This window comes from Eleginops maclovinus, chromosome 24, assembly GCF_036324505.1.
Source record: "Eleginops maclovinus isolate JMC-PN-2008 ecotype Puerto Natales chromosome 24, JC_Emac_rtc_rv5, whole genome shotgun sequence".
Taxonomy (NCBI): Eukaryota; Metazoa; Chordata; class Actinopteri; order Perciformes; family Eleginopidae; genus Eleginops; species Eleginops maclovinus.
The window spans coordinates 539,390-566,792 of NC_086372.1; the positions used below are offsets into that span (position 1 = coordinate 539,390).

The 27,403-nt window shown below is 48.3% G+C and overlaps 2 protein-coding genes and 1 long non-coding RNA gene across 3 annotated transcripts in view; 1 reads left to right on the top strand and 2 right to left on the bottom strand.

The window, feature by feature from the left end:
* The first annotated feature begins 312 nt into the window (after positions 1–312).
* Positions 313–13,357, top strand: si:dkey-190l8.2. Its single transcript, XM_063878120.1, has 11 exons — positions 313–882; positions 1,781–3,333; positions 4,218–4,315; positions 4,444–4,598; positions 7,254–7,422; positions 7,492–7,594; positions 7,675–7,817; positions 7,884–8,095; positions 8,315–8,423; positions 12,483–12,728; positions 13,039–13,357. The coding sequence occupies exons 2-11, from the start codon at positions 3,160–3,162 to the stop codon at positions 13,115–13,117; spliced, it is 1,488 nt and encodes a 495-aa protein (XP_063734190.1). The 5' UTR covers positions 313–882; positions 1,781–3,159; the 3' UTR covers positions 13,118–13,357.
* LOC134861118 (uncharacterized) lies at positions 354–5,491 on the bottom strand. Its single transcript, XR_010165370.1, has 2 exons — positions 4,239–5,491; positions 354–3,278 (listed from the first exon to the last, which is right to left on the bottom strand). It is a non-coding gene; the product is annotated as an uncharacterized LOC134861118 (long non-coding RNA).
* Positions 13,358–13,494: 137 nt separating the features above from the next.
* Positions 13,495–27,403, bottom strand: part of sh3yl1 (SH3 and SYLF domain containing 1) — a 30,262-nt gene continuing 16,353 nt past the window's right edge. The window contains 7 exon segments of the mRNA XM_063878124.1: positions 13,495–14,603; positions 14,790–14,822; positions 15,101–15,485; positions 15,673–15,817; positions 15,896–16,024; positions 16,346–16,458; positions 16,547–16,611. Of these exon segments, the coding sequence (XP_063734194.1) occupies positions 14,407–14,603; positions 14,790–14,822; positions 15,101–15,485; positions 15,673–15,817; positions 15,896–16,024; positions 16,346–16,458; positions 16,547–16,611 (1,067 nt within the window). The 3' untranslated portion in view covers positions 13,495–14,406.

Consider the following 27,403-nt stretch of genomic DNA (forward strand, 5'->3'; position numbering starts at 1 on the left):
CCATGAAAGACAGACGCAGAACTGTAGGAAATAGGTTTAAAACGACCAAAAATAGTTGTACACCCAACAGTAAGACATTCAAAATGACTAAAGATGCAAAACTATCAAGAAGTTGGAAAAAATGAGAAACTAAAGACTCATAATCCCAGTTTAAAGATGCAGAACTGAAAGCCGCCTGAAACGCCTCCATCGGACTCCTCTGATTACAGTGTACGTGATAGGCTAAGGGGTGGGACATCTCTAAGCAGTTTGACCAATCACAACCAAGCCGGCCAGCTAACCAGTCAGAGGAGACTGGGCTCTGGTTTCAGACAGAGGGGGAACAGAGGGCACAGAAAAAAATGAAGACTGAATGTTTTCCAGAAGCTTTTATTCAGCGTGTTTTCTGGTTTCTGTGCGACTCAGAGTTCATGTAAGACAGTCCAAGCTGAAGCATTATTCAGTCTTAACAAATAGAATATTAAAAGTTCTTCTTGGTTAGAGGTGGAGCTGACTGTCCCTGTAGTCCCGAAGATCAGGTGGACTACACATTGTTCTTCTAATCCTGCTTTAGTGCACTTCCTGTCTGCAGAGCTGCAGGCTGTAATGAAGCCTGACTCCACCTCAGAGCAAAGTCCTCCTGCACAACACGAGGACAGAAGGAGAAGCAGAGCAGGTGAGGGGAGAAGAAGGAGAGGAAGAGGAGGAAGAGGAGAAGATGGGAGCTCAGGAGGAAGAAACTGCTCCACAGACGGAAGCCAAGAAGAAGAAGCAAACGTCTAAAGAGGTGTGTTTCTCCGTCCTGCCCGACAGGTACGAGCCTCTGATCGAGGAGGAAGAGGAGGAAACACAGCAGGAGAAGAGGAATAGGAAGGAGGAGAACAAGAGGAGGAAGAACAAGAGGTACAAGAAGTTCAGGAAGGTAGGAAACCACCATGACCTTTAACCCGATTCAGTCATAACACTGTCATTATGTTGCATGAATTAAAATCAATAATTAAAGCACATGATGAAAGTTCAAGTAAAGATCAAAATAAATAACATTTAGTTCATTATAATATTTATCCCTTCATTTTAAAAGATATCATTTAAATAAATATTATAGTAAATTATGCAAAGAAAATGACTTTTAAAACTAAATTCAAAATAAATAAATATAAAGTTTATTTTAAATCTAAAACTGACCAAAGCATATTCAAAGAAAAAGTAAAGTTCTGCGTTTGTTTACATAAATTAAAATAGGTCATTATTTAACTGTTTCTTTTTAAGCCCAAGGTGGTAAACAATGACTCAGCACTTTTGTTTGCCCTTTGACCCAGAACACAGGACAAGTCATCAGTCTGACAGATAACAGGAAGTACTCAGACCTCTGAAATATAGTAAAATACACAAAGTCAGATAATATTTGATAATGAATACACATAATAAAAAGAGTCTTTAGGATCTATCCTCTGGGGAACATGAATCTAAAACGTATTTAAATTATAAAATATATATAGCTGAAGTACTAGTAATAGTAATACGTAATAGTTGGTATAAAATATAATATAAGTACATGTCTATATTTAAAATATATTAATATATGACTAAATATATGATAAATGTTAATAAATAAATAAATAACTCTTGCAAAAATGTAAATATATAAGTTGATGTTTACAATAGAAGTGAATGAATACTATTTTAATCAAACTTGTTGGTAAAAAGCTGAGATGCTTCTGATGTCTTTAGGATTCCTCCTCAGGGGATCCTCCAAACTGAATATAAATGATTTAAAGTAATTGAAAGTGTTTCCCGTCAGAACGTGGGGAAGGCGTTACGGCTGAGCTGGCGCTGCCTGATGCTCGGTCTGCAGAACATGGCGGCCGTTTACTCCACGCCGTCCTCGGCTCTGTCCACCGTGGTGAGCGAGGTCCAGAGGAGCAAAGCATGATGGGATATAGAGTCCGCTGAGCATGGACCTGTAGTACCTTCAGTGGAGAGACTTCCTAAAGTGGACCACTTTATAGCGAATAAACTGAGCCTAGCATACATTAGCATACGTTAGCATTCTGTGTTTTAAATAGTAATGTTCTCGAGGAAAACACAGTTCATGACGTGTCACAAATACATTTCCATTTCAAGTCAGTAGGAAAGATAGTTAGCTGTTAGCTTCTGGTGGTTAGCATGCTTGACTGAGTAACATGGCTAACAGCTAATGCTAGCAGAAGTTCAATGGGAGGTGCTATTCAGGAATATTACGTTTCTATACACGCAAACAAACCGGACCGAGAGAGCGACGTGGCTCGTGTGAAACCAAATGTTTACTTACTTTTAATTTAGTATGCAACGTTTAGAACCACAAACACACCTATTAAACTCTTACATATGCACGAGTGTATCTGTATAAGTATATGGGATTATTATGTCCAGTGCCCTGCACTTTTACTTTATATTGTATGTAATTCCTTAAAAATTAACCTATTTCAAGTCAGCAGGAGGGCTAGTTAGCTGTTAGCAGGTGTGGTTAGCATGCTTGGCTAAATAACAACAGCTGATGCTAACAGGCGCTATTCAGTAACTGGTATTGAGTAAAGGTATATTATAGAGGTTCTTGTAGTAAAGTTAAATGTCTAATAGAGACTGTTTCTCACTGAAAATCAATGCATTTAATCACTTCTAAGCATATGTTAAAGTTCAGTGTTAGTGTGATTATATTTTCACAATATCTCTTATTTCATGTGCCGTATTATTTCTTCGTGATAAACATTGTATGTGTATGATTACATTCTGTCTAATAAATTATTTTACTCCAGAAGACAGAAGCTAACTCTTCTGTTTACTGAATTAAATTAACTAATGCTCAGTTTGATTCCTGGAAACAATGATTCAGTGTAAAGCTATATCAGGAAACCACCACAGGGTGTCGCAACACCTCCACTCCTTATAAGGAGAAGAGGGCGGGGACTGAACCTCCAGCTGAGAGTTCTGAAGTGTGTGGCTGACAGCAGCAACTGTTCTCACACACACACACACACACACACACACACACACACACACACACACACACACACACACACACACACACACACACACACACACACACACACACACACACACACACTCTTGCAAGGAATGGCTGCAGCATGGGTCTCTCCTGACGGCCTGCTGAGGTTGTTTCTGGAGCCCTGACCGGAGGAGATGTCTCCGCTGCAGATCTCCCTGTACTGGCGCCTCTCCCTCGTCTTCTTCTTCACGTCCTTCCTCTTCTTCCTCGACATTTTCACCGCTGCCATCGTCGCCGAGACCTGTCCCCATGGCTACGGCACCGAGGTCAACCAATCGGAGGCCGGCACAGAAAGCGGGAAAACAGACGTAAAAATAACAACAGTTTATTATTGTTATTTATACTCTTCAAAAGTATATGTGTGTGTCTTTATGATTGAATAACGATGCCTGGGTGTCACACACAGCATTACACAACAGTCTAATGTTAGTGCAACATGCATTTCCCAGCATTTTGGATTAATGTATTATCTCTTTAATTTAAACACCACATCCACTGCATGTCTGTCCGTCCTGGGGGAGGGACCCCTCCTCTGCTGCTCTCCCTAAGGGTTTTCCGCTTTCCCCCGTATCTCTGGGGTTTCATTGAAAGTTTTTCCTTGTCCGATGTGAGGGTCCAAGGACAGAGGGGGTCGTATTCATATTCTGTACAAACTGTGAAGTCCACTGAGACACATGTACCATTTGTGATATTAGGTTATATAAATAAACTTTGATTGATTGATTGATTGATTGACAACTTTACACAACAGGTCACAGATTAACACTGAGAGTTAATGTGCAGCACCAGCTGTTAATGTGAAGCTGCTGTCAGCTGTTAAAGAAACACCAACAGACTGTGTCTCTAAATGCATCTCTCAACTCCTCACATCGAGGGCATGTTCCACCAAGGGTTTTAAAGGCCTTCAGGAAACAGTTAGCTGTGCTGGAGGACCCTGATGTCAACAAATGTAAATGAGGAGCGCCCCGTCCCTCAAATCACAGCTAAACACAACCAGAATGCATTGCACAGCTGCTCACATACACGGAATGGGTTGCATGGAGACACACTAGCAGTCCACAAATCCTCGACCTCACCCTGAACCCAACCCGGGAGCAGAGGTCGGGGAAGGCTTAAGAAACCCTGCATCCTGCGCCTTAAATGGGGGTTGTAACAGTCTTTTTTTCTTACTGAATTTCTGTGTGTGTGTCAGTCAGTGTGTGACTGGACAGACCTGCTGGCGTACGGTCAGACGCTCTTCATGGTAGGGCTGCTGCTGGGCTCGCTGGTGGGGGGAGCGCTCTCAGACCGGTAAAGAAACTAACACACACACACACACACACACACACACACACAGATGATACAGTCCCGTCAATGCACATGTTGAGTAAACCTGTGTGTGTGTGTGTGTGTGTGTGTGTGTGTATGCGCGTGCGCAGGTATGGGAAGCGTCCGGTGCTGCTGGTTTGTGTGTGTTTACACGCCGCCTGCGGCCTGGTTCCGGCCGTGTTCCCCCAGCCTGTCCTCTTCCTGGCTGTGCGCTGCCTGACTGGCGTCTGCTGCTGCTGCATCAACAGCTGCTCCTTCAGCCTGGGTAACAGCAGCTCGTTAGCTCCCCTCGTTAGAGGTGATATTGATTGTACCTCAGTGGGGCTCACAGCTGATAACAAACACGTGTTCAGATACAGTCCTGCTGACCGGGCTAACGAGGTGCCCTCCGACCTCTGCTGGACCCAACTGGGTCCATCACATCCTGAGGAATTTAGTCTTTTTGTCAGAAGTGAACATGATGAGGTGGCAGGAAGAAACATTGACCTGACCGTGCTGTAGCTCCTTTATAGCCCAACATTAGCCACCTTTAGCTTAGCGGTGGTGACGTGAAGTCATGTGACCGTGCTGTAGCTCCTTTATAGCCCAACATTAGCCACCTTTAGCTTAGCGGTGGAGACGTGAAGTCATGTGAACGTGCTGTAGTTCCTTTATAGCCCAACATTAGCCTCCTTTAGCTTAGCGGTGGTGACGTGAAGTCATGTGACCGTGCTGTAGTTCCTTTATAGCCCAACATTAGCCTCCTTTAGCTTAGCAGTGGAGACGTGAAGTCATGTGACCGTGCTGTAGTTCATTTATAGACCAACATTAGCCTCCTTTAGCTTAGCAGTGGAGACGGGAGGTCATGTGACCGTGCTGTAGTTCCTTTATAGCCCAACATTAGCCTCCTTTAGCTTAGCAGTGGAGACGTGAAGTCAGGTGACCGTGCTGTAGTTCATTTATAGACCAACATTAGCCTCCTTTAGCTTAGCAGTGGAGACGGGAGGTCATGTGACCGTGCTGTAGTTCCTTTATAGCCCAACATTAGCCTCCTCTAGCTTAGCGGTTTTGACGTGAAGTCATGTGACCGTGCTGTAGTTCCTTTATAGCCTAACATTAGCCTCCTTTAGCTTAGCAGTGGAGACGGGAGGTCATGTGACCGTGCTGTAGTTCCTTTATAGCCCAACATTAGCCTCCTTTAGCTTAGCAGTGGAGACGTGAAGTCATGTGACCGTGCTGTAGTTCATTTATAGACCAACATTAGCCTCCTTTAGCTTAGCAGTGGAGACGGGAGGTCATGTGACCGTGCTGTAGTTCCTTTATAGCCCAACATTAGCCTCCTTTAGCTTAGCAGTGGAGACGTGAAGTCAGGTGACCGTGCTGTAGTTCATTTATAGACCAACATTAGCCTCCTTTAGCTTAGCAGTGGAGACGGGAGGTCATGTGACCGTGCTGTAGTTCCTTTATAGCCCAACATTAGCCTCCTCTAGCTTAGCGGTTTTGACGTGAAGTCATGTGACCGTGCTGTAGTTCCTTTATAGCCTAACATTAGCCTCCTTTAGCTTAGCAGTGGAGACGGGAGGTCATGTGACCGTGCTGTAGTTCCTTTATAGCCCAACATTAGCCTCCTTTAGCTTAGCAGTGGAGACGTGAAGTCATGTGACCGTGCTGTAGTTCATTTATAGACCAACATTAGCCTCCTTTAGCTTAGCAGTGGAGACGGGAGGTCATGTGACCGTGCTGTAGTTCCTTTATAGCCCAACATTAGCCTCCTCTAGCTTAGCGGTGGTGACGTGAAGTCATGTGACCGTGCTGTAGTTCCTTTATAGCCCAACATTAGCCTCCTCTAGCTTAGCGGTGGAGACGTGAAGTCATGTGACCGTGCTGTAGTTAATTTATAGCCCAACATTAGCCGCCTTTAGCTTAGCAGTGGAGACGGGAAGTCATGTGACCGTGCTGTAGTTCCTTTATAGCCCAACATTAGCCTCCTTTAGCTTAGCGGTGGTGACCTGAAGTCATGTGACCGTGCTGTAGTTCCTTTATAGCCCAACATTAGCCTCCTTTAGCTTGGCGGTGGTGACGTGAAGTCATGTGACCGTGCTGTAGTTCCTTTATAGCCCAACATTAGCCGCCTTTAGCTTAGCGGTGGTGACCTGAAGTCATGTGACCGTGCTGTAGTTCCTTTATAGCCCAACATTAGCCTCCTTAAGCTTGGCGGTGGTGACGTGAAGTCATGTGAACGTGCTGTAGTTCCTTTATAGCCCAACATTAGCCTCCTTTAGCTTGGCGGTGGTGACGTGAAGTCATGTGACCGTGCTGTAGTTCCTTTATAGCCCAACATTAGCCACCTTTAGCTTAGCGGTGGGGACGTGAAGTCATGTGACCGTGCTGTAGTTCCTTTATAGCCCAACATTAGCCTCCTTTAGCTTGGCGGTGGTGACGTGAAGTCATGTGACCGTGCTGTAGTTCCTTTATAGCCCAACATTAGCCTCCTTTAGCTTGGCGGTGGTGACGTGAAGTCATGTGACCGTGCTGTAGTTCCTTTATAGCCCAACATTAGCCTCCTTTAGCTTAGCGGTGGTGACGTGAAGTCATGTGACCGTGCTGTAGTTCCTTTATAGCCCATCATTAGCCTCCTTTAGCTTAGCAATGGTGACGTGAAGTCATGTGACCGTGCTGTAGTTCCTTTATAGCCCAACATTAGCCTCCTTTAGCTTAGCGGTGGGGACGTGAAGTCATGTGACCGTGCTGTAGTTCCTTTATAGCCCAACATTAGCCTCCTTTAGCTTAGCGGTGGGGACGTGAAGTCATGTGACCGTGCTGTAGTTCCTTTATAGCCCAACATTAGCCTCCTTTAGCTTAGCGGTGGGGACGTGAAGTCATGTGACCGTGCTGTAGTTCCTTTATAGCCCATTATTAGCTTTGTTGTTTCTGTGTTTAGCAGTGGAGTGGACGGCGCCCGCCGCTCGCCTCTGGCCTCCGGCCTTCCTGCCGTTCTGTTTTAGTCTGGGGACGATGGGGGGGGCTCCTCTGGCCTGGTTGAGCCTCACCTGGAGGCAGCTTCACCTGTCGCTGTCACTGCCTCAGATCATCTGTCTGCCGCTCTACCTGTAGGTAAACACACCGGTCTGGCTGTCTGTTTAGTTTTCTGTATTTTATTTATTTTCTTGTTTCTGCAGGTCGATCCCTGAGTCTCCGCGCTGGTTGTTGTTGAAGAGGAGGATGGACGTCCTGGAGCGTTACCGTAGCAACAGCCCTGCAGATAAACAGTGTCTGGACCTGGTAAACAAACACTCTTACAAACACACACCCAAGATTAGTATCAGTTAAAGATGTGTGTGTGTGTGTGTGTCTGTGTGTAGCTGTTGGACTCCACATGGTCTGACCTGCAGAAAGCTAGCGAGGCAGGGGAGGAGACAAAATCAGGAGACTGCACCCCCTGTGACATCATCCACCTGAGACACCGCACCGTGCTGCTGCGGCTGCTCATCATGAGCTCCCTGAGGTAAATATAAACAGGAGTAAATAAAAGTGTGGAATGAATGAAGAGGTAAATGTGTCCGTCCTGCAGCGCTGCATCAGCGCTGACCTACTACGGGATCTGCATGAACATCAGCTCGTTCGGCGTCGGCGTTTACTCCGCACAGTTTTTCTCCGGCCTATCAGAGGCCCCCTGTCTGCTCGTGCCATTGGTCCGTCTGGGGCGGCGGCCAATCAGCATGCTCGCTCTGTTCCTGAGCGGAGCCTCCTGCTTCCTGTCGCTGCTGCTGTCCCGATACAACGGTGAGGATTCAGAAACAACGTGCTGTAGAAAGGTCCAGGTTAGGGGGAACATCGTCAGCATACAGTCAGATCTGGATCAGTGTGTGTGTGTGTGTGTGTGTGTGTGTGTGTGTGTGTGTGTGTGTGTGTGTGTGTGTGTGTGTGTGTGTGTGTGTGTGTGTGTGTGTGTGTGTGTGTGTGTGTGTGTGTGTGTGTGTGTGTGTGTGTGTGTGTGTGTAGGTGCACCGGTGCTGGTGATGAGTTTGGCGCTGCTCGGGAAACTCTGCATCCTTGCAGCACTCTTCATATCTATCCTGTACAGCATTGAGCTCTTCCCCACGGTGGTCAGGTATAACAGAGACTACAGGACTACAGAGACACTAAAGGACTACAGAGACACTAAAGGACTACAGAGACACTAAAGGACTACAGAGACACTAAAGGACTACAGAGACACTAAAGGACTACAGAGACACTAAAGGACTACAGAGACACTAAAGGACTACAGAGAGACTAAAGGACTACAGAGAGACTAAAGGACTACAGAGAGACTAAAGGACTACAGAGAGACTAAAGGACTACAGAGACACTAAAGGAGTACAGAGAGACTAAAGGACTACAGAGACACTAAAGGACTACAGAGACACTAAAGGAGTACAGAGAGACTAAAGGACTACAGAGAGACTAAAGGACTACAGAGACACTAAAGGACTACAGAGAGACTAAAGGACTACAGAGAGACTAAAGGACTACAGAGAGACTAAAGGACTACAGAGAGACTAAAGGACTACAGAGACACTAAAGGAGTACAGAGAGACTAAAGGACTACAGAGAGACTAAAGGACTACAGAGACACTAAAGGACTACAGAGAGACTAAAGGAGTACAGAGACACTAAAGGACTACAGAGACACTAAAGGAGTACAGAGAGACTAAAGGACTACAGAGAGACTAAAGGACTACAGAGACACTAAAGGACTACAGAGAGACTAAAGGACTACAGAGAGACTAAAGGACTACAGAGAGACTAAAGGACTACAGAGACACTAAAGGACTACAGAGACACTAAAGGACTACAGAGAGACTAAAGGACTACAGAGAGACTAAAGGACTACAGAGAGACTAAAGGACTACAGAGACACTAAAGGACTACAGAGAGACTAAAGGACTACAGAGAGACTAAAGGACTACAGAGAGACTAAAGGACTACAGAGAGACACTAAAGGACTACAGAGAGACTAAAGGACTACAGAGACACTAAAGGACTACAGAGAGACTAAAGGACTACAGAGAGACTAAAGGACTACAGAGACACTAAAGGACTACAGAGACACTAAAGGACTACAGAGAGACTGAAGGAATACAGAGAGACTAAAGGACTACAGAGACACTAAAGGACTACAGAGAGACTAAAGGACTACAGAGAGACACTAAAGGACTACAGAGAGACTAAAGGACTACAGAGACACTAAAGGACTACAGAGACACTAAAGGACTACAGAGAGACACTAAAGGACTACAGAGACACTAAAGGACTACAGAGATACTAAAGGACTACAGAGAGACTAAAGGACTACAGAGAGACTAAAGGACTACAGAGACACTAAAGGACTACAGAGAGACTGAAGGAATACAGAGAGACTAAAGGACTACAGAGACACTAAAGGACTACAGAGAGACTAAAGGACTACAGAGACACTAAAGGACTACAGAGACACTAAAGGAATACAGAGAGACTAAAGGACTACAGAGACACTAAAGGACTACAGAGACACTAAAGGACTACAGAGACACTAAAGGACTACAGAGACACTAAGGGACTACAGAGACACTAAAGGACTACAGAGACACTAAAGGACTACAGAGACACTAAAGGAATACAGAGAGACTAAAGGACTACAGAGAGACTAAAGGACTACAGAGACACTAAAGGACTACAGAGACACTAAAGGACTACAGAGACACTAAAGGACTACAGAGACACTAAAGGAATACAGAGACACTAAAGGAGTACAGAGAGACTAAAGGACTACAGAGACACTAAAGGACTACAGAGAGACTAAAGGACTACAGAGAGACTAAAGGACTACAGAGAGACTAAAGGACTACAGAGAGACTAAAGGACTACAGAGAGACTAAAGGACTACAGAGACACTAAAGGACTACAGAGAGACTACAGGACTACAGAGACACTAAAGGAATACAGAGAGACTAAAGGAGTACAGAGAGACTAAAGGACTACAGAGACACTAAAGGACTACAGAGAGACTAAAGGACTACAGAGACACTAAAGGACTACAGAGACACTAAAGGACTACAGAGAGACTAAAGGACTACAGAGAGACTAAAGGACTACAGAGACACTAAAGGACTACAGAGAGACTAAAGGACTACAGAGAGACTAAAGGACTACAGAGACACTAAAGGACTACAGAGACACTAAAGGACTACAGAGACACTAAAGGACTACAGAGAGACTGAAGGACTACAGAGACACTAAAGGACTACAGAGACACTAAAGGACTACAGAGACACTAAAGGACTTACAGAGACAGACACTAAAGGACTACAGAGACACTAAAGGATACAGAGACACTAAAGGACTACCAGACGAGGACTAAAGGACTACAGAGACACTAAAGGACTACAGAGAGACTAAAGGACTACAGAGACACTAAAGGACTACAGAGAGACTAAAGGACTACAGAGACACTAAAGGACTACAGAGACACTAAAGGACTACAGAGACACTAAAGGAATACAGAGAGACTAAAGGACTACAGAGACACTAAAGGAGTACAGAGAGACTAAAGGACTACAGAGACACTAAAGGACTACAGAGAGACTAAAGGACTACAGAGAGACTAAAGGACTACAGAGAGACTAAAGGACTACAGAGAGACTAAAGGACTACAGAGAGACTAAAGGATTACAGAGACACTAAAGGACTACAGAGAGACTACAGGACTACAGAGACACTAAAGGAGTACAGAGAGACTAAAGGAGTACAGAGAGACTAAAGGACTACAGAGACACTAAAGGACTACAGAGAGACTAAAGGACTACAGAGAGACTAAAGGACTACAGAGAGACTAAAGGACTACAGAGAGACTAAAGGATTACAGAGACACTAAAGGACTACAGAGAGACTACAGGACTACAGAGACACTAAAGGAATACAGAGAGACTAAAGGAGTACAGAGAGACTAAAGGACTACAGAGACACTAAAGGACTACAGAGAGACTAAAGGACTACAGAGACACTAAAGGACTACAGAGACACTAAAGGACTACAGAGAGACTAAAGGACTACAGAGAGACTAAAGGACTACAGAGACACTAAAGGACTACAGAGAGACTAAAGGACTACAGAGAGACTAAAGGACTACAGAGACACTAAAGGACTACAGAGACACTAAAGGACTACAGAGACACTAAAGGACTACAGAGAGACTGAAGGACTACAGAGACACTAAAGGACTACAGAGACACTAAAGGACTACAGAGACACTAAAGGACTACAGAGACAGACACTAAAGGACTACAGAGACACTAAAGGAATACAGAGACACTAAAGGAATACAGAGACACTAAAGGACTACAGAGAGACTAAAGGACTACAGAGACACTAAAGGACTACAGAGAGACTAAAGGACTACAGAGACACTAAAGGACTACAGAGAGACTAAAGGACTACAGAGACACTAAAGGACTACAGAGACACTAAAGGACTACAGAGACACTAAAGGAATACAGAGAGACTAAAGGACTACAGAGACACTAAAGGAGTACAGAGAGACTAAAGGACTACAGAGACACTAAAGGACTACAGAGAGACTAAAGGACTACAGAGAGACTAAAGGACTACAGAGAGACTAAAGGACTACAGAGAGACTAAAGGACTACAGAGAGACTAAAGGATTACAGAGACACTAAAGGACTACAGAGAGACTACAGGACTACAGAGACACTAAAGGAGTACAGAGAGACTAAAGGAGTACAGAGAGACTAAAGGACTACAGAGACACTAAAGGACTACAGAGAGACTAAAGGACTACAGAGAGACTAAAGGATTACAGAGACACTAAAGGAGTACAGAGAGACTAAAGGACTACAGAGACACTAAAGGACTACAGAGAGACTAAAGGACTACAGAGACACTAAAGGACTACAGAGAGACTAAAGGACTACAGAGACACTAAAGGACTACAGAGACACTAAAGGACTACCGAGACACTAAAGGACTACAGAGACACTAAAGGACTACAGAGACACTAAAGGAGTACAGAGAGACCAAAGGACTACAGAGACACTAAAGGACTACAGAGACACTAAAGGACTACAGAGACGCTAAAGGACTACAGAGAGACACTACATGTACTTGATGTCTCCATGTCTTCGTCCTTCAGGCAGCGCTGTGTGTCTCTGGTGAATCTGTGTTTCCGGCTCGGTTGCCTGGCCAACTCCCTCGTCCCTGCCCACCCAAACGGAGCGATCTCATTGGCTGCCATGGTGGTGTACAGTAGCGGACCAATCATAGGCTGCGCTCTGTGTATGCTGCTGCCGGAGACCAGCGGCGTCCCGCTGCCCGACACCCTAGAGGACTGTGAGCGGCAGCCCCCCCCACCCAGCATCTCTGCCCTCTGGAGGAGACGGTGAGTAAAACCATCACAATAACATGAAAACCAGTAAGAATAGATGCAAAACCACTGATCAGGGAAGCAATGCCACAGAGACTAGATCTGCTGCTGGGAGAGCCCAAACAGCTGCCAAACAGTAGTTTTACCTCCAGAACAGTGACATCACTACAGAACACTCACGCTGGCACGATCCCGTCCAGCTGTTGAACTTGAACCTTACATGATCAACCATTATTTCACACACATTAACAGCAGCACACTGAATCATTGTGGTTTTTAACTGGATATGTGTGTGTGTGTGTGTGTGTGTGTGTTTGTTTTTCAGGAAGCTGGTTTGCAGCCAAAGCAGGAAAGCAGAGATGCCCCCTGTAGAGAAAAGAGACACAAACACTGCACTCATATAACACACACACACACACACACACACACACACACACACACACACACACACACACACACACACACACACACACACACACACACACACACTTTGAGTGTTGTTAATTTGTCTTAGCTTGAATCTTTAGTATTTTTAACGTTTCAATTTTGTGTTTAAGGGTTAATTTTAAATGTTAAGACCAAAGATCTGAGGATGATCCAAGTGTATCTTTGATGTTTTCAAAATAAAATCAAAATAACCTTCAGTGTATTTTTCCTACTTGATTGAAATATAAATATGTTAATTATTGAAGACATTTGTTAACACCTCAAGCTGGAATTAATGCTTGAATAAATAATAACGTCATAGATGCAAAACCACAATGAGCAGAGGAAAGCAATGTTTCTCAGTGGGTTTAGATATTTTATTTAACATTTTCTTTGGCAAAAAAAACTAGCAGCACAGTCTCTATTATCTTTATATTTATTGTAGAATTATTTAGGCACTTTATCCAACCTCCAACACGTGATTATTTTAATTAAACTATGAGCAGATAAAGATGTCCAAAGAATATTCCACATCCCAGTTGTAACAGATCTCACGTCAACATTTAAACACTGTTTTAGTAAAAAAAGAAACAAAATATTTACCCAAAAAGAAGAGTAATGTGAGTTTAATTCACTAAAGTCAAATGAAAGGGGAAAATGTGCTTTTATTTAAAGTGTTTTAGTGATTTTAGTCCTAAGTTTGTCATGACATTAGCTTTTGATTCCTGTTGTTTTCTTGGTTATATTTTAACGGGAAACAACAGGAAGTAGATTGTTTACCAATGAGTCAGAACATCATGAATAAAGTTTGAGATAGTATTTCAATTGTTTGTCATTTCAAAATTTAAAAAGTGCTTTTATTTAAATTATTGAAGTGAAATAAGTTTTTCAAAAAGATAAAATTGGTTTTGTGATTTAAGTTTAAAACAGAAAATGATAAATATTTCATCATTTTAATAACTTCTAAAGGCTTTAATGTAAACAGAACGCTGCTTTAGTGTTCATTTGTGGAGACAGATTTTAAAGATGGGTATTTATTAAATATTTATGACATTGTCTTAAATAGTACATCCTGTTTTAAATGTCACTCAAATAGAATAATTATCAACAATATCCTGAATATTACCTTTATTATAATGATCTTAAATACTTTTGAATGCTGAAAACAACATTTTTAGGATGGAAATCTAATATTTGCAGATTGATGGTCTGTATTTTCTCTCGTTTTAATCAAAGCCCTGATTTGTCCCTCCGGCTTGCCGTAGACTCATAATGCCACAAAGTTGGCGGGAAAGATTCCCACGCGCCCGTCGCTATGACGACCCTCCCACCAGTCGTACTGTGAGTCAGTCTTAGTAACCACGGTGATGCTGTCGCCGGGGACGAAGCTCAGGTCTCCGGGCTGTTGCCCCGTGAACGGGTGCGTCGCTGTGACGACGAGCTCTCCGCTAGCTCCGCCTCCACCTGGAGCAGGAACATTTATTTATAAAAACCAATCATAGACTGTATATATTGAAACCAATAGATTTAAACTAAGATATAAACAATAACACTTAATAAATAAATATTTAATGTGTACAAACAAAAAGTATAGTAATACTAATCGCTACAACAACAACAAGACAAGAGATCTAGATGTGTGGATATTACCGTTGTTGGGGGGGTTTCTGGAGGCAACCTGGCCTAAAACAGAAAAAAGGTCATTGAAATTAAAATGAGATCGGCAGATCGACATGAACATGAAAAAGGCAGTGTGTAGCTGCAGGCTGTGGCCACCAGAGGACGCCATCGCTTCAGACCTGAATCATTTATTAAACTGAAGGAATAGAGAGGTTAGGGAGAAGGAAAGGAAGGAAAGAAGAGTAAAGAAAGAAGAGTAAATCAAGGAGATAAGGAGGTATGAAAAGGAAACGAGGATGAAACAGTGTTTCAGAGTGAAGATGGACGAACGTCAGACTCACCTGAAGTCTCAGATTTATAGACGGAGATGCTCGGATACAGCGCGTTTTTACCCGTGGGGGCTGGAGGCGGCTGGTAGCCAGATGACGGTTGCTGGAAGCCGGCTGGTTGCTGGTAGCCGGCTGGTTGCTGGAAGCCGGCTGGTTGCTGGAAGCCGGCTGGTTGCTGGTAGCCAGATGACGGTTGCTGGTAGCCAGATGACGGTTGCTGGTAGCCGGCTGGTTGCTGGTAGCCAGATGACGGTTGCTGGTAGCCAGATGACGGTTGCTGGTAGCCAGATGACGGTTGCTGGTAGCCGGCTGGTTGCTGGTAGCCGGCTGGTTGCTGGTAGCTGGCTGACGGTCTTTGCTGAGGTGGAACTGAAGGTCTGGATGGAGGACCAGATGACTAAAGAGAGACAGGAAGTTAAATTACGTTTATTGTTAGACATGGAATAAAGTTACGACAAAGTGATGTGTCAAAGTTCTGATCGAGTTCCGATAAAGTTCCGATAAAGACTTTCTCTTGGACCTCCTCCCGATCAGGATGATGTTCAGCTCTGAGAACAGAGAGCGAACGGGACACGCTTTTTTACCTTCGGACGCATGTTCTTGCTGGTCCAGTCGGCGGTGTAGGCGTCGGTGTACTCCTCCAGGATATGGTAAAGATCGTAGCATTCTGGCGGCGGCTCAACGTCTCCGTTCAAAATGGCCGACGCACGGATCTCCCGCCCGTAGAACCTTAGCCACAGATCATCTTAATATGTCAGAAATATACCTGAAAGGAAGGTGAGCCAGCAGGGGGTGTGTTGTTCGTACTTGCGGTTGGTGTCTTTGCGCTCGATCAGGCCGGACCCCTCCAGAGAAATCCCGGCGAACAGTCCTCTGGACCTGCAGTACGTGAAGACGGCTGCCGGGCTGCGGATAGACACGTCCGCCTCCACGTTCCTGAACGCAACGCAGGTACACGTGAGAATATACGTGAGAGCAGTATTTTTACTTTCTCCATGTGAATATATATTCCTAACGCCTCCTGCAGTCTCTGTGTTGCATAAGGACTCCTGGGACTGAGTTGCATCACCTGGTTCAGGTGGTTCATCCTCTGTCTGCGGCACATTCAGGTATCAGAGGATGAAAGGAACACCTGGCCACGCCCTCTCTCTCACACACGGTAAACCAGTTCCCCTGCTTTTGGCTCTGAATGTACCTGGCTCAGTAACCCTGATTCTGGATTGGTTGAGCTGCAGGTAAACCTCACAGGTGTCTCACCTTCCCATCGGGCCCACCGCCACCGTGCAGTTCCCCCCTAGCGTCAGGTTCCCGCCCTTCGTGAACGCCTCCACCGCCCGGCGCTGGTTCAGGATGATCACCAGGTCCGACACCTTGGGGGGGGGGGGGGGGTAGACATACAGACATCACCACAGGTTAACTCACACACTGCTTATTGCTTAGGAGCAATCGTCCTCTCACCTCCACCCCGATCTCGAAGCCTCCGCCCAGGCCGGCGATACCGATGGCGGATGGAGCCGACCAGCCTGAACAAACAGGAACACAGACATGGTGACATCACTGTGGAACACGCTCCTATTGGCTAGAGCAACAAATTGTACGTGATAGGCTAAGGGGGCGGGACATCTCTAAGTTGTGTAGAGACACAGAGCATGGGGACATGTCCCAGTAGAGACTCTACAGCATGGAGACCTGTCCCAGTAGAGACACAGAGCATGGAGGCATGTCCCAGTGGAGACTCTACAGCATGGAGACATGTCCCAGTAGAGACACAGAGCATGGAGACATGTCCCAGTAGAGACACAGAGCATGGAGGCATGTCCCAGTAGAGACTCTACAGCATGGAGACATGTCCCAGTAGAGACACAGAGCATGGAGACATGTCCCAGTAGAGACACAGAGCATGGAGACATGTCCCAGTAGAGACACTACAGCATGGAGACATGTCCCAGTAAAGACTCTGAAGCATGGAGACATGTCCCAGTAGAGACACTACAGCATGGACACATGTCCCAGTAGAGACACAGAGCATGGAGACATGTCCCAGTAAAGACACTACAGCATGGACACATGTCCCAGTAGAGACACAGAGCATGGAGACATGTCCCAGTAGAGACACTACAGCATGGAGACATGTCCCAGTAGAGACACAGAGCATGGAGACATGTCCCAGTAGAGACACTACAGCATGGAGACATGTCCCAGTAAAGATTCTGAAGCATGGAGACATGTCCCAGTAGAGACACTACAGCATGGAGACATGTCCCAGTAGAGACACAGAGCATGGAGACATGTCCCAGTAGAGACACTACAGCATGGAGACATGTCCCAGTAGAAACACAGAGCATGGAGGCATGTCCCAGTAGAGACACAGAGCATGGAGACATGTCCCAGTAGAGACACAGAGCATGGAGACATGTCCCAGTAGAGACACTACAGCATGGATACATGTCCAGTAGAGACACTATAGCATGGGAGACATGTCCCAGTAGAGACACTACAGCATGGAGACATGTCCCAGTAGAGACTTTAAAGCATGGAGACATGTCCCAGTAGAGACACAGAGCATGGAGACATGTCCCAGTAGAGACTCTAAAGCATGGAGACATGTCCCAGTAGAGACACAGAGCATGGAGACATGTCCCAGTAGAGACACTATAGCATGGAGACATGTCCCAGTAGAGACACTATAGCATGGAAACATGTCCCAGTAGAGACACAGAGCATGGAGACATGTCCCAGTAGAGACACTATAGCATGGAGACATGTCCCAGTAGAGACACAGAGCATGGAGACATGTCCCAGTAGAGACACAGAGCATGGAGACATGTCCCAGTAGAGACTCTAAAGCATGGAGACCATGTCCCTGTAGAGACTCTACAGCATGGAGAAATGTCCCAGTAGAGGACACAGAGCATGGAGACATGTCCCAGTAGAGACTCTAAAGCATGGAGACATGTCCCTGTAGAGACTCTAAAGTATGGAGACATGTCCCAGTAGAGACTCTAAAGTATGGAGACATGTCCCAGTAGAGACTCTAAAGCATGGAGACATGTCCCAGTAGAGACTCTACAGCATGGAGACATGTCCCAGTAGAGACTGTCCCAGTAGAGACTCTACAGCATGGAGACATTGTCCCAGTAGAGTCACATAGCATGGAGACATGTCCCAGTAGAGACTCTACAGCATGGAGACATGTCCCAGTAGAGACTCTACAGCATGGGACATGTCCCAGTAGAGTCACAGAGCATGGAGACATGTCCCAGTAGAGACAGAGCTGCTGGCAGACTCTAATCAGGAATCCACAGCCCAGCGGAGGCGTGTGACCCCCCTCACTTTGTTTTTGGCTCAGCGACAGACGATGGGTAATAACAGAGCATCAGATGACTGTAGCCCGGGGGGGGGGTGAGTGCTGCTGGTTTTCCAAAATAAAAGACAACAACAGGAGAGGAATCCCATCAGAGAGACGGGGTCTGAGGAAAAATTGTCCCTACTCTAACGAGGGAGATCAGAGAGACTCTAAACCAGTTCATCAATTAGTGAGGAGACAAGGGGAGGAACCAGGGAGGGAACAAGAGAGGAGAGGAGGAAACAAGAGAGGGAACAAGAGAGGAGAGGAGGAAACAAGAGAGGGAACAAGAGAGGAGAGGAGGAAACAAGAGAGGAGAGGAGGAACAAGAGAGGGAACAAGAGAGGAGAGGAGGAAAAAGAGAGGGAACAAGAGAGGAGAGGAGGAAACAAGAGAGGGAACAAGAGAGGAGAGGAGGAAACAGAGAGGGAACACGAGAGGCGAGGAGGAAACAAGAGAGGGAACAAGAGAAGAGAGGAGGAAACAAGAGAGGGAACAAGAGAGGAGAGGAGGAAAAAAAGAGAGGGAACAAGAGAGGAGAGGAGGAAACAAGAGAGGGAACAAGAGAGGAGAGGAGGAAACAAGAGAGGGAACAAGAGAGGAGAGGAGGAAACAAGAGAGGGAACAAGAGAGGGAACAAGAGAGGAAAGGAGGAAACAAAGAGAGGGAACAAGAGAGGAAAGAAGAGAGGAAACAGGAGAGGAACAAGAGAGGGAACAAGAGAGGGAACAAGAGAGGAAAGGAGGAAACAAGAGAGGGAACAAGAGAGGAAAGAAGAGAGGAAACAGGAGAGGAAACAAGAGAGGGAACAAGAGAGAGAACAGGGGAGGACACAGTGAAGGACACAGAGTAGGACACAGAGTAGGACACAGTGAAGGAGGCAGAGTAGGACACAGTGAAGGACACAGAGTAGGACACAGGGAAGGAGGCAGAGTAGGACACAGTGAAGGACACAGAGCAGGACGCAGAGTAGGACACAGTGAAGGAGGCAGAGTAGGACACAGAGTAGGACACAGAGCACGATGCAGAGTAGGACATAGTGAAGGAGGCAGAGTAGGACACAGTGAAGGACACAGAGTAGGACACAGTGAAGGACACAGAGCAGGACACAGGGAAGGAGGCAGAGTAGGACACAGTGAAGGGACCCCAGAGCAGGACCAAGAGTAGGACACAGTGAAGGGGCCCCAAGTAAGGACACCGAGTGGACCCCGGAAGGGGGGAAAAGGAGTTAAAAAGGAGGCAAAAGGAAAAAAGGGGGACAAGAGCACGGCAGAGTGGGACACAGTGAAGGGGGCCCAGAGTAGGACACAGTGAGGGACACAGGTAGAAAAAAGGGGAAAGGGAAAGGGGGGGGGGGCAAAAGGTAGGACCCCAAGTAAAAGGAAACAGAGTGGGACACAGTAAAAAGGGGGCCCAGAGTAGGGACCCCAGAGTAGGCCCAGGGGAAGGAGGCAGGGGAAGGGGGAAAGAGTGGGGAAAACCCAATTGAAGGACACACGTAGGACACAGTGAAGGAGGGCAGGTAGGAAAAATAGAGTAGGACCCAGTGAAGGAGGCGGGTAGGACCACCCATTTGGACCCCAAAATTGGGGACACATAAAGGAGGCAGGTAGGAACAGTAAAGGAGGGAGGGTAAGCCACGAGTAGGACCAGGGGAGGGGGCCCAGGTAGGACCCCCCGTAGGACACACAGTAGGACAAGTTAAAGGAGGCAGGTAGAACACACGGGGAAGGACACACAGTGGGACACGGGTAAAGGGGGGGGCCCAAAGTAGGCCATAGAGTAGGACACAGTGAAGGAGGAAAGGGTAGGAACCCCGTGAAGGAGGCAGAGTAGGCCCTGGGGAGAGGACCCCCGTGAAGGAGGCGGGTAGCACACAGTAAAGGAGGCAGGTAGGACCAGTAAAGGAGGCGGGGTTTGGAAAGGTGGGGGGGCCCCCCAAATGAAAAGGAAGGCCAAGTGAGGGACCCCAGAGTGGGGGAACAGTGAAGGAGGCAGAGTAGGACACTTTTGAAGGACACAGGGGAGGACCGGGGGAAGGAGGCAGATTTGGACACAGTAAAGGCCCCAGAGTAGGCCCAAAGGGGAAGGAGGCTATTTTGGACACAGGAAGGAACAAAAGTAGGACACAGTGGGGGGGGGGGGCGAGTGGGGACACATTAAAGGACCCCAATTTAAGGCCCCAAAACTAAGGAGGCAGGGGAAGTGGACACAGGGGAAAGGGGTAGAGTGGGACACATTAAAGGGACACAGAAAAATGGGGACAAAAAAAAGTGAAGGACACAATTTGGACCCAGTGAAGGAGGCAGAGAAGGACACGGGATTTAGGACACAGAGTAGGAAACGAGTAGGGACCAGGGGAAGGAGGCAGAGTAGGACAAAAAGTGAAGGACACGGTTGGGGCCCACCGTGAAGGAGGAGGTAGGACACGGGAAGGTAGGACACATTGAGGAGGCAAGATAGGACCAGAGCACGTCCCAGAGTGGACACAGGAAGGGGGGCCCGGTGGGGACCCAGGAAAAGGGACACAGGTGGCACAGGGAAGGGGCAGGTAGGACCCCAGTGAAGGACCCAGAGCAGGACCCGATTAGGACACAGTAAAGGGAAAGGCAGGTAGGACCCAGTTAGGACACAGTGAAAGAGGAGAGGGGGAACAGTAAAGGGGCCCAAAACCCGGACACAGAGTAGGAACAGTGAAGGAGGAAAGAGTAGGACACGGGGTAGGACACGGGTGAAAAGAAAAGAGCGGGGACGAGATTGGGACCAGTGAAGGAGGCAGAGTAGGAAAACAGTGAAGGAGGCAGGTAGGACAAAAGAGAAAGGACCCCCGTAGGACAGAGTAAAAGGACACAGGTAGGACACCCGTAGGACACACAGTAGGACACAGTGAAAAGGAGGGCGGGTTTGGCAAAAGTGAAGGACACACAGTAGGACACAGTAAAGGAGGCAAAGGTGGGGAATGGGTTGGGGAACACAGTGAAGGAGGCAGGGTTGGCCCCCCCCCCCCCCCCCACAGTGGGACCCAACCCGAAAGGAAACACAGTGAAGGAAAACACAGTGGGAAAAGTAAAGGAGGCAGGGGGTTGGACATAGGTGGGGACACAGTGAGGGGGCAAGGGGGTAGGACACAAGTGGGCCCCCAAAAGCCCGAGGGCAGAGTGGGAAACACAGGAAGGAGGCAGGTAGGACACAGTAAAGGGAAACACAAAAGTGGAAAAGGGAAGGGGCGGTAGGACACAAAAAGGCCAAGAGCAGGACACAGAGGGGAACAGAGTAGGCCCAAAGTAAAAGGGAGGCGAGTAGGAAAACAGTGAAGGAGGACAGAAGGACACAGGTAGGAAAAGGGGAAAGGGGACACGGGCCCCGGATGCAGTTTAAAGGCCCACAGGAAGGAGGCAGAGTAGGACACGGGGAAGGAGGCAGGTGGGGACACAGGTAGGACACACAGTGGACAGGTGGGAAAAAAATAGTAGGACACCCCAGTAGGACACAGTAGGCCCCCCAGTAGGAAACAGGGGAAGGGGGGCAGAGAAAGGCCCACCAGTGAAGGCACACCTGGACACAGTAAAGGGAGGCAGAGTAGGACATAGGTGGGGACACATTTGAAGGGGCAGGGTGGGGAAAACAGTGGGGACACACAGGGGACACACATTTAAAGGGACCCGTAGGACCACAGGGGGGACCACAGTGGGGAACAGTAAAGGGAAAGGCAGAGTAGGCACAGTAAAGGACACAGGGTAGGACACAGTTAAGGAACAGGTAGGACACTGTAAAAGGACCCCGAGTAGGAAACGAAGGGGGCGGTGGGAAAAAGGAAGGAAGCGGGTTAGGACACAGTAAATTTGCCACAGAATGGGGACAAAAGTGAAGGAGGAGAAAAGGACACGGGTGGGATAAAAGGGGTGGGGGGACACAGGTGGGAAAACCCCCCCCCCAGTAAAAGGAGGCAGAGTAGGAAAATTGAAGGAGGCAGGTAGGACACATTTAAAAGAGGCGGGAAAAGGGACACAGAGAAGGATACAGAGTAGGACCCAGGATTTTAGGACACAGTGAAGGAGGAAAGGAGTAGGACACAGGGAAGGAGGCAGATTTAGGACACAGTGGGAAAGGGGGGAAGTTAGGACAAGGTGGACCCCAGAGCACGGGGAAAGGAGTGGGCCACATTAAAGGGGAACACAGGTGGGGGGGAACCCGGGGGAAGGGGGCCCAGAGTAGGACACATTTAAGGGAAACACAGAGCGGGACACAGAGTGGGGGAACATTTGAAGGAGGCCGAGTGGACACAGAGTAGGACACAGGGGAAGGGGGGCATTTGAAGGGGGAAAGATTTGGCCACACAGTAAAGGACACCCCGTGGACACATTTTTGGAAGGAGGCAAAAGTAGGAACAGTGAAGGAAAACCGGGGTTTGGGGCCCAGTGAAGGCACAGCGTAGGCATTTGTGAAGGCCGGAGTGGGGACCATAAAGGAGGCAGGTGGACACAGTAAAGGGAAAGGGCAAAAGGTGGGGAAACAGTAAATGACACAGAATAGGACCAGTAAAGGGGAACACAGAGTAGGGGACCCAGTGGGAGGAGAGAAGGCACAGAGTAGGATACAGAGTAGGACACGAGTGGGGACACCGTGAAGGAGGCAGAGTAGGCACAGTGAAGGAGGAAAGGTAGGACACAGTGAAAGAGGCAGGAAGGGACCAGAGTGGAAACAGAGTTGGACCAGGGTAGGACTGTAAAAGGGGGGCCCGGTGGGGAACAAGGGAAGGAGGAAAGGGGTAGGACCCGGAAAAGGGGCAGATTTGGGGCCACAGAGTGGGGGCCACAGAGCCGATCAGGTGGGACACAGTGAAGGAACAGGGGAGGAACAGGGAAGGAGGAGGTAGGACACAGTGAAGGCCAGGCAGGACACAGGGGGGACACAGTTAAAGGGGGGCCAGGGGACACAGGTAGGACACGGAAGGAGGCAGTGAAGGGGGGCAGATTTAGGACACAAAAGTGAAGGCCCCCAAATTTGGCCCACAGGGGAAGGGGGGGCCAAAAAGTAGGTTAGAGTAGGACCAGTGAAGGAAGGAAGGGTAGGACACACAGTGGACGCAGATTAGGACACAGTAAAGGAGGCAGAGTAGGACACAGTGGGGAGGCAGAGTAAGCACAGAGAAAGGACCCGTGAAGGAGGAAGAGTGGACCAGAGTAGGGCACCCCCGAGGACACACAGTAGGAACATTAAAGGGAAGGCGGGAGTAGGAACCCAAGTGAAGGACAAAAGTAGGACACGGGGAAGGAGGCAGAGTGGGGGCCTTTGAGTGGGGGACAAGTGAAGGAGGGGGGTTTTTGGACCACGTGGGAAACAAAGTGGGACCCATGAAGGACCCACAGTAGGACACAGTAAAGGGGGGAGAGTGGGAAATTTGAGTGGGGACCCAGTAGGAGGCAAAATTTGGACACAGAGTGGGAAACCAGGGAAAGGTTTTGGCGAGTAGGACCCCCGGTGAAGGGGCCGAGAGGACACAGTGAAGGACACAGGGGCTGGACCCCGGGAAAAGGAGGAAGGTAGGAACGTGAAGGACACAGAGAAAGGACCCCAGAGTGGGGACACAGGGGAAGGAGGGAAGAGTAGGACACAGAGTAGGACACAGTAAAAGAGGCAGAGGGGGGCCCCCAGGAGGCGCCGAGCGGAACAGAGTAGGACCCAGTGAAGGACCAGGCGGATGAGATTGGACACTTTTTTGGAAAGGGGCAGAGTGGAACAGTAAAGGAGGCAGATTTAGGACACGAGTAGGAACCAAACAAGGGAGGAAAGAGTGAAGGCCCAAAAAAAAAGAGAGGAACACAGTGGGGAAACAGTGGGAAACCAGTAAAGGGAAGGCAGAGTAGGACACACAGTGAAGGAACACACCGTAGGACACAGTAAAGGGGGGAGAGTGGGGACATGATTTTAGGGACAAAAGTGAAGGGGCGGGGGAAAGGACACACATTTTAGGACCCCAAGTGGACACACAGTGAAGGACACCCATTTAGGACACAGTGAAGGCACAGAGTGGGGAACACTTTTAAAAGGACCAGGTAGGACACCCTGAAGGAGGGAGTAGGACCATTAAAGGAAGCAGAGTAGGACCAGTGAATGCCACAATAGGAACAGTGAAGGAACAAGGTAGGAACAGTGAAGGAGTCAGGGAAGGGGGGCCCCGAGTAGGATACAGAGTAGGAACAGGGGTGGGGACACATTTAAAGGGAAAGGCAGGTGGCCCCACAGTAAAGGAGGAAGGGGAGGGGGTAGGCACGTGAAGGCCCCCAAGAAAGGGACCCCGGGGGGGCAGAGAAGGGGGAACGTGAAGGAGGCAGGTAGGACAAAAAAGTAGGACACAGAGACGAGAGAGTAGGACCCAGTAAAGGGGACACAGAGTAGGAAAAGGGGAAAGGAGGCAGGTAGGAAAAGTAAAGGACAAAAAAAAGAGCAGGCAAAAGGGGAAGGACCCCAGTAAAAGGGGCAGAGTGGGGCCCAGAGTGGGACACAGTAAAGGAGGCAGTGCGGAGGCGGGGTTTAGGACACACAGTGAAGGACAAACATTTGGACAAAAGTGAAGGAGGGCAGGGGTAGGAACAGAGTGGCCCCAGGCCCAAAGCAGAGTGGGACAAGTAAAAGGAGGCAGAGGGGGACACGTGAAGGACACAGGCTGGAAACGGGGAAAGGAGGCAGAGTAGGAACAGGGGGGCACAGAGCAGGACCCCAGATTTGGGACCCCCGTGAAGGAGGCCCGAGTAGGGCCCCCCGGTGGCCACACAAAGGAGGCAGAGTGGGGAACACAGTAAAGGGAAGAAAAGAGGCCCCTTTGAATGACCCGGAGGGACACAGTAAAGGAGGAAAAAGAAGGACACAGAGTAGGTACGGTAAAAGGGGGTGGGGGGGGGGGAAAAAAAAGGGGGGCGGGAGTAGGACACATAAAAGGGACACAGAGTAGGACACAAAAGTAGGACCCAGGCACGAGCAGAGTGGGACCCCAGTAAAGGAGGCAGAGAAAGGACACATTTGGAAGGACAAGAGCGGGGAAAGGGGAAGGGAGGCAGGTAGGACACGGAAAAGGACACAGAGGGGGAAAGAGTGGGGACACGTGAAGGAGGCGAGTGGCCCACAAAAGTAGGACACACTAAAGGGGCAGAGTAGGACACGGGTAAAGGAAGCGGGGGTAGGCCACAGGGGAAGAACAGAGAAGGACACAGGAAAAAAGGAAAAAGAAGGACCAGATTAGGATCCAGAGTGGGGACACATTTAAAGGGGGGGAGAGTGGGGGCCACAGTGAAGGGGGCCCGGTTTAAGACACAGGTAGGACCATTTGAAGGAGGGGAGAAGGACACAGTGAAGGAAAACAAAAGTAGGGACCCCAGTGAAGGAGGGAGTAGGACACAGTGAAGGGGGGCAGAGTAGGCCCCGTAAAAGGACAAGAGTAGGACACAGTAAAAGGGGCAGATTTAGGGGACCAGTAAAGTAGGCGGGTAGGACCCCTTTGAAGGAGGGCAGAGAAAGGGAGGCGAGTAGGACACAGTAAAGGGGACACAGAGTGGACACACGTAGGGACCACAGTAGGGACACAGTAAAGGGAGGCAGATTTAGGACACACAGTAAAGGGACACAGTAGGACAAAAGTGAAGGGGGGGCAGATAATTTAGCAGAGTAGGACATAAGGGGGAAAGGCCCAAGGGGGAAACCAGGAAGGACCCCGAGTGGGGCCACAGTGAAGGACCCCAGGGTAGGACCAAAAAAGGTAGGACACAGTAAAGGGAAAGGCGGGTTTAGGGACCCCAAGTAAAGGGGAAAGGTAGGCCCCCAGTAAAGGGGGCCCAAAAAAGAGAAACCCGGACCCCAAGTGGAAAGGAAAGGGGAGAGTGGGGACCCCCGTAAGGAAGGGGCACGGGAAAGGACAAGTGGAGGAACACATTAAGGAAAACACAGTAAGGACACAGTGAAGGAGGCAGGGGGGACCCCAAAGGGGTTAGGAAAAAAAAAACCAGAAAGGAAAAAACAACAAAGGGGAAAAGGGGAAGGGGGGTAAGGAAACGGGGGGAAAAAAAGGAAAAACAGGTAAAGGAGGCAAGGGGGGGGAAAAAAAGGGAAGGAAAAGTGGAAGGGGGAGAGGGGGAAGTAAGGAAAAGGGGGGTAGGACACAGTAAAGGGAAAGGGCAGGTAGGCCCCCAGGTAGGCCCCAGAGCACGATGCAGGGGTAGGCCCACAGTGAAAGGGGGGAGGTAGGACACATGTAAAGGCCACAAAAGTAGGACCGGGGGAAGGAGGCGAGTAGGAAAAGTAAAGGGAAAGGCAGGGTGGGGAACAGAGTAGGGGACACAGGAAGGGGGCCGGGAGAAGGACACAGTGAAGGAGGCAAAAGGTTAGGAAAAAGAGTATGACACAGTAAAGGAGGCAGGGGGGTAGGACAAGATTTGGACACAGTGAAGGAACAGTGAAGGACGAGCAGGCCCCCGTTTGGAAACAGTGAAGGAGGCAGAGTAGGACACAGTGAAGGACACATAGTAGGACACAGTGAAGGAGGCAGAGTAGGACACAGTGAAGGACACAGAGTAGGACACACTGAAGGAGGCAGAGTAGGACACAGTGAAGGAGTCAGAGTAGGGACACAGTGAAGGACACAGAATAGGACACAGTGAAGGACACAGAGTAGGACACAGTGAAGGAGGCAGAGAAGGACACAGAGTAGGACACAGAGTAGGACACAGTGAAGGAGGCAGAGTAGGACACAGTGAAGGAGGCAGAGTAGGACACAGAGAAGGAGGCAGAGTAGGACACAGTGAAGGACACAGAGTAGGACACAGTGAAGGAGGGCAGAGTAGGACACAGTGAAGGAGGCAGAGTAGGACACAGTGAAGGACACAGAGTAGGACACAGTGAAGGAGGCAGAGTAGGACACAGAGTAGGACACAGTGAAGGAAGCAGGGTAGGACACAGTGAAGGACACAGAGTAGGAC

Bases quoted from the DNA above. Each gene is read 5' to 3' on its own strand.
- si:dkey-190l8.2 (XM_063878120.1), top strand. From the start codon at position 3,160: ATGTCTCCGCTGCAGATCTCCCTGTACTGGCGCCTCTCCCTCGTCTTC. The intron at 4,316-4,443 runs GTAAAGAAACTA...GCGCGTGCGCAG, and splicing joins GGGGGAGCGCTCTCAGACCG to GTATGGGAAGCGTCCGGTGC. The intron at 4,599-7,253 runs GTAACAGCAGCT...TTCTGTGTTTAG, and splicing joins CAGCTGCTCCTTCAGCCTGG to CAGTGGAGTGGACGGCGCCC.